This window comes from Sminthopsis crassicaudata, chromosome 4 (genome assembly GCF_048593235.1).
Source record: "Sminthopsis crassicaudata isolate SCR6 chromosome 4, ASM4859323v1, whole genome shotgun sequence".
Taxonomy (NCBI): domain Eukaryota; kingdom Metazoa; phylum Chordata; class Mammalia; order Dasyuromorphia; family Dasyuridae; genus Sminthopsis; species Sminthopsis crassicaudata.
The window spans coordinates 16500171-16518736 of NC_133620.1; the positions used below are offsets into that span (position 1 = coordinate 16500171).

Consider the following 18566-nt stretch of genomic DNA (forward strand, 5'->3'; position numbering starts at 1 on the left):
TCTGGACTCTAATTTTGGCCTAGGAATTTTACTTTCAGGCTCACCAGTGCAGCCATTTGTCATATGACTTTAATTTTTTTTTGCTCATCAAGAACAAGTCTCCACCCCAAGCTCAGCCCTTGTTGATGTTAGCCTGGAAAGCCAACCAAAATCAACTACATGGATAGAAAAGGGGAGAAGGACTGGTTATTTTGCAGCTCCATCCTATAAATCATAAGGTGGGAACATTTCCATTCTCCTGAACTAGTCATCCAACCATCAGGAGCCAGACTTAGCCCCTCAAGCCCAGGCAATAAGGTGTCAGGATGCCAGTTCATCTCCATGAAGGGCCCTTCACATGCTTGCATCTAATTCTCTGTCTATAATCTCATCTAATTGAGTAAAGAACTCATCAGCTTAAGCAAAGTTTCCCCCGTGAGCCTACCTGAAAATCTCCCATGTGGGGGTTTCTATTTCAGTTTCAACAAAATGATCGGATGTTTTTTGAGGTTCTTTCCAGATTCCTACATTATTTTACTTTAGGTTTCCTATAGGGCCGCAGCCCAGGATTTTTTTTAAAGAAAGAAAAGTTATCTCAAAAATTAAAGAACTCTATGAATCTTTGGCTACATTGTAAGGCAATGGGAAAACAGTGGTGTGTGTGTGTGTGTGTGTGTGTGTGTGTGTGTGTGTGTGTGTGTGTGTGTGAAGGGCACTCAGGATCCAGGAAGGTGAACCTCACTAATCCCAAAAGTTAGCATGAAATCCCCACAGTAATCAGGAATGCCCTTTGAAATGTTTACCCAAAAAAAGTACGGGGCGGGGAGAAGGTATTTTAGCCTGTTCTCCCAGTCCTTCCTCACAGAACAGTCTGATCTGCTATGTTGGCAGAACAAGGGTTCAAATGTCCTGATGGAAAAATTAGTCTTTGAGAATCACTCGCTAGGATTACTAGTTCCACAGGATGTGGAAGGGGACAGGGGCCTGAGAATTCAGTTTCCCCCTAGCGCTGTCCATTATCTAGACAAGCCGACACCATAAAAAGAAATTATAAAAGGCTTTGGGGGCCACGAGTTTGTGTCTAAATGGGTCTGGCCATGATTTATCATAAGCCCAGTTTATCCATAAATGCAAAAAAAAAACTCAATCCAACGAGCAATGAATGGAATGTGCTAGATTCTAGAGACAAAAATAAAACAATCCCGGTCTCAAAAGAATGATATTCATTTTGTTAGGAAGAAAGAATATTCAATTAAAAATATATCTACTTGAAGTGAAGCTGTTAACTCTGCACACTTCTGCCCCACTTAAATCCAATTCATCTGCAGGTTGAGACATGGCTTTTTGATGTCACTGGTCCTCGTTGAGAAAAGGCCAAACGATAACAATGATACGGCTGCCAGGAAAACGATGGCAATTTGGGGAGGGAGAGAACATGGTTCAGTTTGGTTTAGGGAGAGGAGGAGAGGAGAGCATGAACTCCTTGGGGACAGGGTGCCTCCTGCACTCTCTCCATCAGCCAGGATGTCCCCATCCCCAGATCATGGCCATATTTGTCTTCTGGTTGGCTTCAAGACTGCCTGCACCTTTCTCTTTGAGACCTCTAAGACATGAAGGATGAACATCCAGGTTTCCAATTTAGCATTTCCTTCCAGTTAGAATCCCTGCCAGCTGAAATGGCCACTTACGCCTCAGTGGAACTCTCACTCACAATTTATCCTTCATCCATTATCCCCACATCCAATCCTCACCTGAGAGGAAGGTGACTGAGATCCAAATGGGGCTGACTATTTGGTGTGTGAAGACAAATGTCCATCTTTTCCTGGGATAGAAAGGCCTAAATAATTCTCTTTATGGTGACTGCACGTGAGAGCCTGACGTTCTAAAGACCCTAAACTTTGTTTCATCCTTCACAGAAGTACACAAAACAGTGTCTGTCAGCTCTCTTTTGTTAGGGTCACTTTTTGCGTATATTTTATACCTTCTATTTCAGTCTACCCTCATAAACATGGAAGATAAGTCATAAAACATTTATTATTGTTCCTAGACTGAATTAATCTACAGCGTGGGTCAGGCTGTTTTCCTTCTAAACAACAAGGCATTATTGGTGACATCTAAGAAGCACTTAGTGTTATTTTTTATGGGGATACCAATCTATTCTTTTTTCTTTCCAAAAAAGATTATAGTCAGTCATTTTATCCTAAGGACACTAGCCAAATAAATCTTCTAGTTTTAAAGATGCCCAATGAAACCCACCGTTCTGCAGACTAGCAAGAGATGGCCGTCTCCTTATTTAACCTCCTTCTCCTTATTCACTGGCTATCCCACCATTACTCAAGAGGGACATTTCCTTCTCATTAAACCAACATCCTTTTTGTTCCTGACATACACAATGTGGATCCTGCCTCTGTGATTCAGCTCATACAGCTTCCCCATTTGTAATGTCTTTGGCCCAACTTAGCCGATTCCAACCCGACACTCTCTTCAAAGACACACTCAGATTATTTTCCTGACTGCTCTAGCCCATTATGGTAACTTCCTTTTCTTAATTCCCATTAAATAGAGTGGTACTCAGAGTTTTGATTCTCCAATTATACCATAAATAGAATATATATTATAGATATGAATATATAGATATAGATATACCTATCTATCTATTTATATGTGTATCTCTCTATCTATCTATATCTCTCTATCTCTCTATCTATCTATCTATATATCTATATCTATATCTATATCTATCTATCTATCTATCTATCTATCTATCTATCTATCTATCTCATGTAAATATGTATACACACATACTCATTATTCTCCTGGAGCAGGAAATATATCTTAATTCTTCTTTACCATTCCTCCTTTTTTTTTCTTTTTTAAACACTTAGCACAATGTTCATCACATGGTACATGCTCAAGAAATAAAAATATTATGTAATTTATTCATTTCTTTAACAATCATTCACCAAGAATCTCTAAAGTACAATGTGCTAAGAGGATATACAAAGATGCTTCTAGCCTAATAGCTCTTACAGTGTTGCATGGGAAACAGAAAACATGCTGAAAATGAAATATATTAATATCCATTAATTAATAAAGTCATGAAATGACCACTTTGTGCCAGGAATACAAAAAAGAGGAAAAAGACAGTTCCTGCCCCAAAGAAGGGTATAATCTAATGAAGAAAACAATATGCAAACACACATATACAAAGCAAGTTATATACATGGTGAATAGGAAATAAGCCACAGAAGGAAGGCACTAGAATGAGGAGAGTTGGAGAAAACTTGCAGTTAACGAAGGGATTTTGGTTGGGACTTAAAGAAAGCCAGGGAAGTCACTAAGAAGAGAAGAGAAGGGAGAGAGTTCTAAGTATGGGGGATGGACAGTGAAAATGCTGGGAGCCAAGACATGGAGAGTCTCCTTTGTAGATCAGCAGGTGGTCAGTGTCCGTGGATGGAAGAGGAGCAAAGTGGAAGAAGTCTAGAGGGGGAGAAGGGGGCTGGGCAACGAAGGGCTTTGAATGGCAAAGAAAGCCTTTGGTATTCATCCTGGAGATCATAGGGAGCTGTGAAGGCTTCTAGGAAAGTACACTCAGGTCCATCACTCTAAAGCAGGGGTTCTCAAACTACGGCCCATGGGCCAGATGTGGCCCACTGAGGACGTTTATGCTGCCCCGCCTGGTTATGGCAAATGGGCTGAGGGGCGGAGGCAGAGGGTGAGCTTTTGTTTTTACTCTAGTCTGGCCCTCCAACGGTCTGAGGGACAGTGAACTGGCCCCCTGTTTAAAAAGTTTGAGGACCACTGCTCTAAAGCATTGTAACATGGAACTGTGAAGCTTCCTCTTCCAAAGGGAAGATAGCCTGATATTCTCAGAACATATGACCAACATGCTAAAATTTACAGAAATGCTTTTGGAATGTGCAAACCTTGCTGCCCAAAGCAATAAAAAGGGGTGATAACAGGTACATAAGGTTGGATTTATTGAAAATAACTGAAAGCAGTTTAGATTTTGAAGACAGGAGAAGATCCAAGAAGGAACCAAAAGGCTCTTGGCAGGAGACATGTGCATGAACTTGGCCAACAATTTATCAGCAAGGAAACATCACAGGAAGAGTTAAGTCATGCATGTTTGTTTATGGAAAGAGAGGAGCTTTACAGTGATTCTGGAGGGCTGGGGAATGACTGCTAAAATCGCAAAAGAATTGGAGGAGCCCAAGCTTAGTGATCAATGTAGAGTATGTAAGGAAAGTGTAGAAACGAGGCAACTCAACACTATGGCTGCAAAGTTTAACACCTTCTGAATGCCAAGCACGACATGACCAAGTGGCTAAACATACACCAGAAGTTTCAGGAACTGTTATGACAAATGGGCACCCATACATACAAATACAGACCTCAAAATAGCCTCAGTAACTCAACCAGTACCTGGCCCAGGATCGATCACGATTCCAGATTTAACTATCACCCCCTTACCCAATCACTTTATTAAAACCTAAGTATGTCCTTTTTAAAAAGAGATACTTCCATATCGATCCTTATAACTTCCAAACTGAGAAGTCAAAAGCTTCTAAAATAGAGATTATTAGGAGGAATCAAAATCATGTGAGAACAAGAGGAGGTCCCTACATTTCAGACCTTTGTTAGCTCTGTTACTGGAGTTACCGAGGATGCTTTCAGTCTCTAGAAGATAAGCTTAAATAGTAATACTATCATTGAATTAAAAAAAAATTTATTTTATCTACTAGTACAAGAGTCTATAGCAAATTAAACAAAAGGTTAATAACAGGATAGTATGATGTCTTGGACACATTTCTCTCTGAACTCTATTGATGATGTTATGGGATGATGATGATGATGATAATCAGTGGTCCTCAAACTTTTTAAAGAGGGGGCCAGTTCACGGTCCCTCAGACTATTGGAGGATCAGACTACAGTAAAAACAAAAGCTCACACTCTGTCTCTGCCCCTCAGCCCATTTGCCATAACCCGATGGGCTGTATAAACATCTTCAGCGGGCCGCATCTGGCCCAGGGGCCGTAGTTTGAGAACCCCTGATGATGATGATGATGATTACTGACATGTATATAGGACTTGAAGGTTTAGAAAATGCTTTACATATATTATTTGATTTGCATCTCACAAAACCCCCATGAGACAGGTGCTACAGGTACTACATTCTTTCGACACATAAAGAAACTGGGATTCAAATAAGAGAAATAATTGGTTCATGTTCACATACCTACAAGTGTTAAATGCTGAATCTGAACCCATGTTTCATTACTCTGAGTATAGTGCTCTATCCCTTATTCCATGATATCTACAACATAGAAAATGCTTGCCATAACAAAAGAACAGGGTGGAATGTCAAAGAGCCTTGGAGATATCCTAGAATAAAGGATCGTAAATTTAGAACTGACAGGGAATCATTGCATTCATCTGGTTTAACTTTCTGATTGGGTCCAGAAGAATTGGAGAATCTTGAATTCATACTCAAATCACCATACTAGATTGATGTGAAACAAGAAGCAATGGAATAGGGAGAAGTCTGTTAATCTTTCTCCAGAGTGAATTGATGTGGAAACTACATGACGGTACTTTGGACAAAAAGGATAAAAAACTGGTTTTTAGAACTATGAGAAGAGCTCCTAGGAACCCAGGGAACTTCCTTGCTAGGTGATTTTATTCTTTTAACCAATAGCTTTTACATATTTTCACCTTTCTGAAATAAATGCTTTTAAAAATTATTATTACTTTAAGGATTTTTTCCTTGGGGGTTATTTATGTTTTCATTAATAACATTATTCATTTGAACCCTTGGGTTCTGCGTTATCCATGGCACTGGGCATGGAACTGCAATGGAGACAACTCCTCATTGTACAAATGAGGAAACAGAGTTTAAATGAGTTGTCCAAGAATTTCAAAATATTAAATATCAGTTTGAAAATTCAAACCCAGGTTTCCTATGGCCAAATATGGTGCTTTCTCCACCACACCATGCTTTGTCTTTCCAAACTAAGAGATTTCTCTTTCTGATCATGACCTCATATCCTTCCACTTCTCCTGCTCCCTCCCTCTCCCTCCACCTTCACTCTGACCTATGGCTTCTCTCTAAAGTTTCTTTTGCCATCTTTATTATCCCGGTTTATCCCTTTAATTTAGGCACATCTTAACATGTTAGTAAAAGCCCACTAGCCACTACTCTTGAATATCTGAGTTCATGATCTGGGCAACTTAAAGTCAGAGGGAAATGAGAGTCAGATCACTTCCTATCAGTTTCACTCTAGGCAAGTCATTATACTTCTATAGAACACAATTTCCCCCCTGCAAAATGGAGGATCGGGTTATAGGAGTTCTAAGTTCTAATCAGCTTGTGAGAGCTAATTGTTAAATTCTTAGTGTGCAAATCACTGCTTGACTTATGGTTCTGCTGATTATCTAGGCTTAAGAAAAGATGAATTATACCATATAAAATTTAGTTACTACTACTACTGTCACCACTGCCATCACTATAGCTATTGCTCTACTACTAGTAGTACTATTATTGTTACTATTAGTGCTACCACTACTATTGCTACTCCTACTATTACTATACAACTACTACCATTGGTGTCCCTATTACTGCCACTATCAGTACTGTTACTGCTAATACCACTATTACCACAATTACCACTAATAGACTAATACTGGAAGAACTAGTATTACTACTACCACCACTACAACTACTACTACTGTTATCGTTACTATTACTACTGCTATTATCACTACTATCACTATTACTACTGCTACTATCACTATTACTACTACTACTACTACTACTATTACTACTATTACTACAACTGCTACTACTATTACTACTACTACTACCACTACTACTATCACTACACATACTTCTACTACTACTACTATTACTACTATTATTACTATTACTACTTCTACCTATAGTTTATATAGCACTTTGAAGCTTGCAAAGTGTTTTATGCCACATTTGAGGCTCACAGTGCTAGAACTTATGATTCTACAATATAGGAATGAGGAAAGTTACCAGCCAACCTGGGCACATTCTTGGAGGTGTAATGACTTGGAATTTTATCCACAAAGGGGTACTCCCACAGTGATGTTAATGGCTGCCTCTGAGTTAGGGAGCCATTCTTTCTGAGTTACTCTGCCCAGATTGATTGATAAATCTACTCTGATGGCTTGAAGACTTTTGAAGCTGCTTTTCATCTTCCACAATTGTCAAGGGGAGTCAATGCCCATGACATAAAAGTCCTTGCTGACATGGATAGCATCTTTAGAAAGAGAAGACAAGTCTCATCTCTCTTTCCACAGCTTAGTTTGGTAGAGTGCAGAGATTCTTTGAACTTGAAGTTGGAAGTTCTGATTTCAAATCCTCCTTTAGTCACTTACTGGCTATGTGGCTATCTTGGACAAATCATTTAAACTTTTTATGTTTCAGTTTATCTATCTGTAAAAGGAGAGGGAAAGTTTGAACTCAACCTTTAAATTTATCTCTAACTCTCACGCCCATTGCCTGGGCAATTCATTTATTCTCTCTTCCTCAGTTTGCTGTAAAATGAGGGAGATGGATTTCATAGCTTCTAAGGTCCCTTCAGGTTTTAAAGCTATGATCCTATGAAATCTCAAAACTAAGGATTCAAGCCAGGTTAGGAAACTCTCTGTACTTGTTGGGATGCTATATCAAGTACTAGAGTTTCCAGGGCTACGAGCCCAGTACACTGTGTGAACATTAAATTTTCTTTAAAGGAAAAAAGAAAGTGGAATTGGAAGAGATGCTAGGAGAGTAGACTTCCCCTTATGGATTGTATTACAGGTGCATTTGCCCACATGGAAAATGCACCAGTGAGTGTCCTTGTGGGGGATGGCAGGTGGACAGATCCACTGGGAAGCCTATCAGTGACAGTGGGATGTCTGCATAGAGGACATGGCCATATGTCACCTTCACTAGGCTGTTTACTGATACCTGATATAAGGTGACATCTGTTACCCCTCATGCTTGAGGGGTGTTTCCCTTTGGTGCTTTCCTGCTGTCTGGATACTCAGCAACCCTTAGGCAATCCCAAGCTCAGGGTCAAGAGCAACCCTTCTCTCACTGTCAAAATCTGAAACTGCTCTCTTTACTGGGCAGTAAAAATGAAAGGGAAACAGTTTATGCATTGCATGATAATAATAAAACCAACCCACAATCATATAACCCTTTCTATCTATTAGCGACTGAGGGCATTTAGCCTAGAGGAAGGAACACTTGAGGTAGAATCATGGACTCTGATTTCAAGTTTTCGAGGAGTCAGATAAAGTGGATCAATATGGATCTTCTTGGCAGGCAAAGACTGGTGGAAATTGCTGAAAAGATCCAGACTGAAAGTCAGCATTTTCCTAACAATCAGCTGAGTGAGTGGAATGCATTGCCTTTGAAGGAAGCAGGTTTTCCTTCTTTAGATGTCTAAGTAAAAGCTGGAGGACCACTTGTTATGTTAAAGAGGCTCTTTTTTGTTGGGTCTGGAGGTTTCCAAACCCCCTTTCTGCTCTGAAAATTTGAGTGTATGGAACAAGTCACTTTCTTCCATGAATCAGTTTCAAGGGGTTTGAGATTACAGTGACTTTTCAGAAATCCATTTACTTTTCTGCCAAGTCAAGAGTGGAGGTGACAAAGGTACCCCTGATATGTGGAGGGGACATTTGAAGACTGTAGGTTAGGATCAAATAGCTTGGGAGGCTGTCAGGGACAGCCGCATAATTCTAGCATCTAACTATGATTCTTTCCCAGGTACTATTCACAATAAGAGTTCATTAAGCATGTGATGGGGTAAATTCCCAGTGTTCCACATTCATATGTAAACTCAAATCCTTTTCTGAAACATTTCCCTTCTTCTTTTGGAGTCCTTGTAAAATGAGAAAATTTGACTAGATTGTCTCTGACTTATTTTCTCTTCTGAAATCATTCCCTCCTGAGTGAGTGGTAAAAGTCAAAACAAACCAATACACAATGGAGAAGAGGAAGAGAGAGAACATTAACAACTGGGGAAATTGGCAATGGATCCCTGTGTAATGTAGTACATAAGCTGAGTCTTGAAGAGAACTAAGGATTCTAAGATATGGATAGAATTATAATTTAGAAAAGTGATTTTGAAAGCCATGAGGAGAGGTGAGATTGAAAACAAAGAACTGAATTAGGATGATGATCATGTGAATGGACAGAAAGGTTGGTTGGTTGGTTGCTGCCTATCTTTGAAGAAGACCAAAATAACATCCCTAAGTTTTAATCAAGATACAAGACATCTGGCTCTGGCCAATTCTACCAAAACAAGCTTGAAAGGCTTTATACTATAGGAGAGAAAGCAAAGTATGGGAAAAATGCAAAGGAGTTCAAATCAAGACTTGTCAACTCATTGAAAGAGTTATGAGGTAGTGTCGAGTATCCTGGATTCAAATACAAGTATCGAGAATATGTGAACCATGAAAAGTAGCAGGGAAGTTAGGGAGAGGAGTGAATGTCCAGGAAAGAGAAGGAGTTCCATTTTGGTTATATTGAGTTTGAGATACCTAGAGGACATCTGATTGGAGACAACTAATAAGTACTTAATAAAGAGTAGTGAGATGAGAGACAAGCAAGCTTAACCAGTATAGTTATTCTGGTTATAGTTTTTGAAAGCTATAGTTGTTAAAGAAAGAATGGCAGTTATAAAAAGAATACTCAGGAACTAGCTAAAGAGCCACCCAAGTATCACTATGATTTCCCAGACTAAAATATTCTTTACTGGCCACTACTATCCCATATGCAATATGATGAACATATATATCAAGCACTTACTATGTTCCAGGCACTATGCTAAGCACTGGGGGTACAAATAAGAGGAAAGACAATCCTTTCTCTCTAGGAGCTTATCATCTAATTCAGGAAGACCATATTCCCAAGGAAGCTTAAGAACAAGGGAGTATCCTAGGTGCAACTGCAGAGTGGTGATGGAGTTGAAATCAAACAGCAATCTGGTGGCCAATGGTTCTGTTTTAACAACAACCTCAGCCACGGCCATTACAGCAAGTAGCATTTCGATAGTACTTTAAGGTTGGCAAAACATTATTTCATTTTATCCTAATATCAACCTTGAGAGGTTGTTATTAGCCCCATTTTACAGATAAGGAAATTGAAACAGAACTTCAGTGACTTGCTCAGCATCACACAGTTATTAAATGTTTGAGAAGGGATTTGAACTGTGGACTTCTGGACTCCAGGGCCAGTATTACACTGTGCCATTTAACTATCTCTAAATGATTAGAATGTAAGGACCTGAAGGATGGGAATTGTTTTGATTTTTGTATTTCTATCCCCAATGTTTTGTACAGTACCTGCTACATACTAAATAATAAATATGCATTTATTAAGCATCTACTATGTGTGAGGAATACATTATGGAGTAAGGAAACTAAGAATGAAAAATCCCTACTTTCAATGAGCTTATATAAGAAAGTGCTAAATAAATGTTCCCCCCCCATTCATTCATAAGCTACATGTATGTGCTTTTTTTGTTAAGCACTCAGGGTTATGGGAATAGAACAAAGACATGGTCCTTGCCTTCAAGAGGATTACTTTCTTTTGAGGGGATGGATATTAAGTAAAATGAAAACTGAGGAACTGAAGGAAAATTTAAGGAAAGAGGACACTATTTTCCAAAAGGATAGAAGTACCTCTTTAGCCAGAAATGAAAGTATGGAGGAGATAAGTGGATGCCCCCAACCCTTGATCAAGATTCCTGCCTGTTTCTTAGGCTAGAGAAACTATGGGATGAAAAGAATCTGTCTTAGGGAAAGAACTCTGATCTTCTCCACAGTGTTTGAACCGATCTAATTCTGCTGCACAATTAACTTCTCCAATTTTAGCCCATTGTGATCCATCAGCTGAGCAATGTCCATCCGTTTTGCTTTTGAAATAGAGGAAGAAAACAGCATATCCTGGTACCACAGGAAGAGCCTTGGTAAAAGGTACATTAATAGGGTAAAAAAACAAGCCAACCAAGTGATTAATTTGGCCTTATTCTCCAGCATCGTGTTTACACAAGTTGATTATATAGCACTTAATTACTAATTTAACCTACTTAAAACAAGAGTGCTTTCAATTTTTAATGAGATGAGGGAAGAAGATGCCCTTACTGGACAGGGAACAGCTATTTTATTTCCTCCTCTTGTTTGGCTCATACAATAAATAACATTTCCAAGAAAATACATCCTTCTCTTTGGGCATCTTCTTTCCCAACCCTTCTCGTTGACCTTCTGGGTTAAAAAAAGAGATGGAACAGAGAAGACTAATTTAGTAACTTGCTTTATTCAGCCTCTAACTTTAACTGGTTGGCCTGAAAACAACCGTGAAATGATAGACTAAGGAATTAATTCATTTATGCTGATTTGGTATCTGAAGATTGTTCCTCTCAGGACCCTTGGAGGCAGTTGGATTTTCACAATGATGTTGGCCAGCACTGTGGCTCAATATCCCTGATAACTACTGCTAACCCTTTCCTGGCTTTGATTTTGGACAGTTTCAAACACAGCCTGACATCCTGGGAGCGATCATTTCCAACAAAATTTTGCAGCAGGAAATGAGCAGGAAGATTGAAAAGTGTGAGTTAGAGATTTTCATCTGCAGGTTTCTAATATACTGGTCATCACCTACTCTTTTTTTTTTTCTCATCATCTACTCTTATATGAACACATTCTACCTACTCTCTAATACTTACATGGCGCCCAAAATGGGAACCTCTCCCCCAAATTTTTCACTCACAGGTTCATCTATTCAGTCCCCAGGACTGTAACTACTGTGAAAGATTCTAAGGGTATATCAAGTTGGGTTACCCATCTAAAACTATGACAAATGAGTCTACTGGTGTGCTTCTCAGTAACAGCCAGTAGACCCAAATATCTCTTTACAAAGATGGCAGAGAAACAACCGTTACAAAATATTCTGCTGATCAGCTTGGGTTGTTCTGTCTCACTAGCATATTCTTTTGAGAAGGAGTGAGAACAAGATAACTGTCAAGAGGCTCACAAGTAGGAGACACACATATGGCCAATCGCATCTCATGAACTTCGGGACCTGGATACCCTGTCTTTCTGAAGAAAGTCCTTATATAGGTCCTCCTCCTCCCACCCCAAGCTCAGTATGGCTGCCTGACTAGTTATCATCTGGGCTCCCAAGGTCTATGCTTCTTCAAACCTTGATGGTCAAGCTCGACTCTACATCTGGTTCAAATAATTACTACTCTGTAGCCATGCCTCTTTGGAGGGTGTGTGTCCCTGGTCCCTCCAATGTGCACCAAACTCACCTAAACTATCAACTGCAGGACAGGGTATCTACCTCTGGTAAAGTAGTTTCATTTCTATATGGTAGACAGAAGGAAGGAAGGAAAAAAACCCTCTTTACCCTTCTCTATATCTTAACTTCACAGGATAGTCTTGGGTTGTCTTGCCTCCAAATCTCCCAAACCACAAGCTTCAAACTTCTCCAGGACAATCCCTATTCTTGCAAAGAGCTTGCTTCCTTTTGCTTCATCAGAAAAATCTGTTACTTTGTACAGAGATCACCATGTATTGCTATTGAACTCACACATTAAAAACTCTTCATCTCTGACTATATCCCGTGGCTACAGCAACTGAAATGGGAGGAAGAAAGGTATCAAATTTGCCTTCCTTTGGAAATTCCATTAGTTATTGACAATGTTTAGCCATTGATAATCTCTGCTCAAAACAACAGCAAAAGCCAACCGAACATAAAAAAAATCCAAACACACAGATAGATCTAGGAAAAATATGGAGGAATTACACAGAATTTCAGAGTTAGACAGGACTGAAGATCTCAGTCCAACCTATGCTTAAACAAGAATCCCTGACATGTTCAGCCAGCCTCTGATCAAAAGAGTTCTTAAAAGAGAACCTGCCACCAAAAGCAGTGGTCCATTCCGTTTTGGGATAACTCAAGTTTCCTTCTGACAGAAAGTCGATATTTGTCTCTCTGAAATTTCTACCCATTTTTCTTGCTTCTGATGGGTCAAGTACAAAACGTGTGATGCCTCTTTCACTGAACAGTTTTTGAAAGGATTGAAGACACCAAGTACATTTTCCTTATACACTATCTTTCTTAGGCTATAGTTTCCTAGATTCTTCAATTAATTATTACGAGGGATTACAAATTCCTGTGCCATTTTTTTGGCCTCATTCTGGAAGCTTTCTAGCTTATCAATATCTTTCTTAAAATGTGATGCCAAGATGTGAAAACAATAATTCAGGTCACATCAAATAGAGGAGGAGCTCTGTCACTTCCTTAGTCCTGGAAAGCACGCATCCTTAAAGTGAAGGAAGCTTTGTATTAGTTTTTGTGGCTGCCTGCAGGCCAGTAAAACCTCAGAGATTTATTTTTTATACATATATATATAATATACGTATATATATATTACGTATATATATATATATGTATATATATATGTATATGTATATATATATACACACACATATATATATATACATATATATATAATATGTGTATATATATGTATATATATAATATGTATATTTTCATATGTATATACATATATGTATTTTTAATTCCAAGTATAAGGTATTAAAATAATCTCCCCCCATCCCATTTTACCTTGTTGGATATAGCTCAATATTCAGGCAGCTTAGTACAATGGATTGGGATTCCAATCTCATCTCATACTTAGGACCTGTGTGATCTTGAGCCAATGAGCTTAGCTTTTCCCAGTCTCAGTTTCTTCAACTATGAAATGAGTGAGGAGGGAAAGCTAGATCAGATGAGTTCGATTAAGACGAGGTCAAGTTTTAAGCCTCTTCGGACTTTTTTTGAAGTACCAATTTATATCTGAATTATCTTGGGAGCCGGTGCATTTCCCAGTCAGCTTTCAAACCCTGCTGGAGGGAGGGGCAGCCTTACATCCTTAAGTGCAATTTCTACTTTATAGCCCCCAGAGCTACCTTCCTCAGGCCAGGGCAATAATGAAGCCATTCTTTATTTTTTTCTTCAGCCACATACTTGAGGATGCCTTGTTGAACTCCTCCAACCAAAGGCTCATTCACAGACTTTAATGTTAGCTCCATGCATTCCAAGAATCTGAATTCAACTGTTTAATTTTTTTCCCAGTTTTCTGGGCATTCTTCCCAATCACAGTAGATTTCTGATTAAATTATGGCCTGCTGACCTGTCTTTTGCTTTTATTTAATCTTATGGACTTAGTCATACTACCGACTCTCCAAGAGGCTAATAGGTTTCCATGGATGACCCTCCCAACCCACACATTTGTGGTGCTCAATGCACATTGAATCTATGAAAAAGCCCTTTGGTAGCATAATGTTAGTTTCTGTGGAAAGGTTTACTGTAATACTTTGTATTTTCCCTATTTTTGTATTTCTATATATTTAAGCTTATATTTTTATATATTTCCCTATTTCTTTTTTTCCTCCTTCTTTCCCTCCTTTTGTCTTTTATTCCCTCCCTCCCTTTTTTTTTCTTTTCCTCCTTCCCTCCCTCCCTTCCTTCCTTCCCTTCCTTCCTTCTTTCCTTCCTTCCTTCTTTCCTTCCTTCCTTCCTTCCTTCCTTCCTTCCCTTCCTTCCTTCCTTCCTTCCCTCCCTCCTTCCTTCCCTTTCTTCCTTCCTTCCCTCCTTCCTTCCTTCCCTCCTTCCTTCCTTCCTTCCTTCCTTCCTTCCTTCCTTCCTTCCTTCCTTCCTTCCTTCCTTCCTTCCTTCCTTCCTTCCTTCCTTCCTTCCTTCCTTCCTTCCTTCCTTCCTTCCTTCCTTCCTTCCTTCCTTCCTTCCTTCCTTCCTTCCTCCCTTCCTTTTCATGCTATTTCTTATTACTTGCAAGGAGTAACGATCTCTCAGTTAAGATCTTCAGCCCCAGTCTACATTACTAATCATTCAAGATATTTTTTATGAAGTACCAACTAGGTGTTCAGTATAAAAACACAAAGACAATGGATAAATGAGCAGCTAGATGGCGTAGTAAATGGAGTGCTAAGCCTGGACGCAGAAGGACTTGAATTTAAATTTGACTTTAAATACTAGCTGTGTGATCCTGGGCAAGTTACTTAGCCCTGTTTGTCTTCGTTTCCTCATCTATAAAATAAATTGGAAAAGGAAATCGCAAACCACTTCAGTATCTTTACCAAGAAAACCCCAAATGGGGGTCATGAACAGTTGGACCCCAATGAAAAACAACAAAAAGAACTCCAGTACCCAAAGAGGTCATTTCTAGGATATCTCATATGTCCTGAAAAATCTTAGGGAGGTTTTAAGCCAGTGGGAGGACTAGCTGGTTTAAGGAATCCCTTGTGACTACTCCATGATGTGTGTAATTGCCTGTGTACATGGGTATTTCATGCTCCCGTTCCCAATGTCTCCTATGATCTCCATAATTTCCCAGTACCTGTCATTTACCAATTAATGCTCATTAATATCTCATTAATAGACTGATTCCACCTTAGATATTGATTCTGAAAAGTAGAACCCATTTCTTTAAAGAGGGCAGTGGAATGCTTGAACTAATGCGTATTATAGGGACAGATGAGGCAACAGTGAAAGGCATTTGGGGGTAAATTCACACACTTTGGAGGACAAATCTGTGGGAAGGAGAAAGAAACTTTAGAGATCTTTCATTGAGTGAGTTAGTTACTTTAGGCATGAGAAGACATGGTGGTATCTGCACTGATGTTACCATTCCGCAAACTGAGTTGGAAACAGAGCTTTGCTACAGATTACATCCAGAACTAGAGACTTTCTTTCTTCGGAAAAGAAAGCCCAGGATGTTAAGACAGATGTGGCCAATAACAATCATGAATGGAAGGCCTGGGATCAAATTTAAAAATAAATCTTTTCTTAAGCCACCAGTGGCTCACCCCGCCTCGGTGCCCTCCTCTCATGTGGTAGATGGGGAAATGGATAAGGTGTTCAGAAAATTCAATCAGGAAACCAAATGTATTCTCTAATCGTTTAAGACCAAGACCTCATAGTTCCAGACAGAAATGCTTATAGCATTAACAAGCAAGCAGGCGCAAGAGAAAGCTGATGGCAGCAGAACCCCTGGGATGGGGAGAAGATCACTGGAAGGATGAGGAGGAAAGTTGGAGCTAGAGGAAGAAATCTGTGTAGAAAACAAAAGACATTCAGGAATCAAGAAGAGGAAAAAGCCACAGGTTTAAAGAACTCCAGGTCCTTTTCTATGTATGTGTGCATAAGTATTTTCTTTCTTCTCTTCTCTCTCTCCTCTCTTTTCTTCTTATTTTCCCTTTCCTTTTTTTTTCTCTTTCTTTCTTTCTTTTTTCTTTATTTCTTTCTTCCTTTCTTCTTTTCTTTCTTTTTCTTTCTTTCTTTCCTTCTTTCTCTTTCTTCTTTCTCTTTTTTCTTCTTTTCATTTTCCTTCATTCTTCTTTTTTTCTCTTTCCTATCATTTTCTTTCTTTCCTTTCTTCATTTTTTCCTTATTTTCAATTGTTCCCTCTTTTTTCCTCCTCCTCCCTCTTCCTTCTCTTCCCCCTCCCTCCTTTCCTGCCCTTCCCTCTCTCCTTTCCTCCCTCTCTTTCCGTTCCTTCCTTTATCTTTGTTGTTTGTCCATCTGGCTAACTAGTGTACAGAATCCCAGGGCTAAGAGTTGTCTCTGTCCCTTTGTCTATTTCTCTCCCTCCCCGGTCAGTTCTCTTCCACCTGTGGAAGACCCCTTGGTCTTTTAAGAGCACCAATAAAGAGGAAGACCTCAACAATCGTGTCCCTACTGACCAAACAGCATCCATCGACTTGGCAATGCTGGCAATGTTTGTGCATGGGAGACGGAGCAAGAGAAAGAGATGGGGGAGGAAGGAAAGCGAGATGCAGTTATAATTAGATGGATGTTAGAGAAGGATGGATGGAGAGATTATGTGTGTTTGTGTAACTCTATACATATGTATGCATATATTGGCATTGGGGCTTTATTCTATTTCTAGAGTATTTTCAGGCTTACAGAATGTCTTCTTCACACCAGTCCAATGAGGAAAGCTCTCTAGGAGTATTTAGAGGGATCAGACTGAGCTTCAGAGGGTCACCCAATGAGCAAATATCTCCTTGACTTTGCCTCTTGCTCCACATTGTCTCCCAGCTAATCCAGCTCTCCTTCCCCCACCCCCACACGACCACCACTATCTCCTGCCCACTTTCCCTTTCCCACACCCCATCAACCACCACAGTCCATAACGGCAATAATCTGGAGGAACTTTGCCAAGAAACCATTTCAAAGAGAGAGCTGAAAATACAAAACATGAAGAGTGTGGGGGGGTGTCTGTGCACATCTGCATGTGTCTGTGTGTCTGCGTGTCTGTGTATGTGTGTGATTATAACTGATATGTGGGTGTGTGTCTGTGTGTGTGCATCTGTCTCTGAGTGCGTGCATTTGTTCACGTGTGGGCTGCACGTGGGAGAGGTCCTGGGCCAGCAGCCCCCACCAGAGCAGGGACAGGCCTGGGGCCAGACACGTACCTGGACTGAAGGGAAGTCCCCAGAGGCACAGGCTCCCAGGATCGCGGCCCCCACCAAGACAGACTCCACCTCCTGGGACAGGACCACGGGCAAGCCTGTGCAGGACAGGGAACAGCTTGGTGAGGGAGGCCCCACCCTCTCTGGTCCCCAGCCCCAGGCAGCAACGGAGGCTCAGTCCATCCTTCTTTTGTCAGGATCCTGGGGATGCTGAGAGCGGAAGCGGCGCCCAGTGGAGCCGCTGGCTCAGGATCCCGGGCTCATCCTAAACTAAGGTGCCAGAGCCCGAAGCTTCCCACCCAACAAGCCCATTCTACAGATTAGGAAAATTAGCCCAGAGAAGGAACTTCAATCATCAAATGCTCGTTTGTCCAACCCGTTCCTTATAGATGTGGAAACTGAGGCCCAAAAAGACAAGCTATTTGCAGCCAAAGCAGTACTTGTGTACTTGTGACTGTGTGCTAAAAACCCTAACTCTAAACCAAGTTTTTCTTTTTCTAAAACTGTACCACGCTGAAATTTGACTTAATTCCATATCAGTTCTTCAATTGTGCTCTTCCTGTATACTGAACACTTGCCTCAGTGCTAGAGATTCAAAAATGAAAAAAACAAAAATAAAACAAAAACCAAACCCCAAAACAAAACAAAGCCAATAACTCCTTGGGGAGGGAATTAGGGTGTTGTGGAGAAGCCATCGGACTTTAAGTCACTGAGAAATGGGTCCCAATCCCATCTCGCCATGTCCTAGCTACATGATCCTGGGCAAATCACTTAATTCCATCCTGCCTCAGTTGACTGATCTGCACAAAAACGTAGATGGACTCAGTGGTCTCTGAGTTGGAAACAGGAACAATTAGGAAGAGAAGAACTGGAGGAAAGAGACATAAACTGAGCTTAGATTCCATAACACAAGAGGAGAAGGAAGGCATTGTAAGCGTGGAAGAGTGAGCCCGTTTCCCAGCTTTACATGCCAGTCACACCTTAAACTCTACAATGCCATGTAGGGGCAGCTGTGGGCTTAATGAACAGAGCCTTGGGTTTGGAGTCGGGAAGTTCTGAGTTCA

The 18566-nt window shown here is 40.2% G+C and overlaps 1 protein-coding gene across 4 annotated transcripts in view; it reads right to left on the minus strand.

Moving 5' to 3' along the window:
- The window catches only part of FGGY (FGGY carbohydrate kinase domain containing), a 517954-nt gene that overhangs the window by 71589 nt on the left and 427799 nt on the right, over positions 1 to 18566 (minus strand). For all 4 annotated transcript variants that reach the window (XM_074265798.1, XM_074265799.1, XM_074265800.1 and 1 more), the window contains one exon: positions 17506 to 17600. In XM_074265798.1, coding sequence (XP_074121899.1) covers positions 17506 to 17600 — 95 coding nt within the window. The remainder of the gene's footprint in view (positions 1 to 17505; positions 17601 to 18566) is intronic.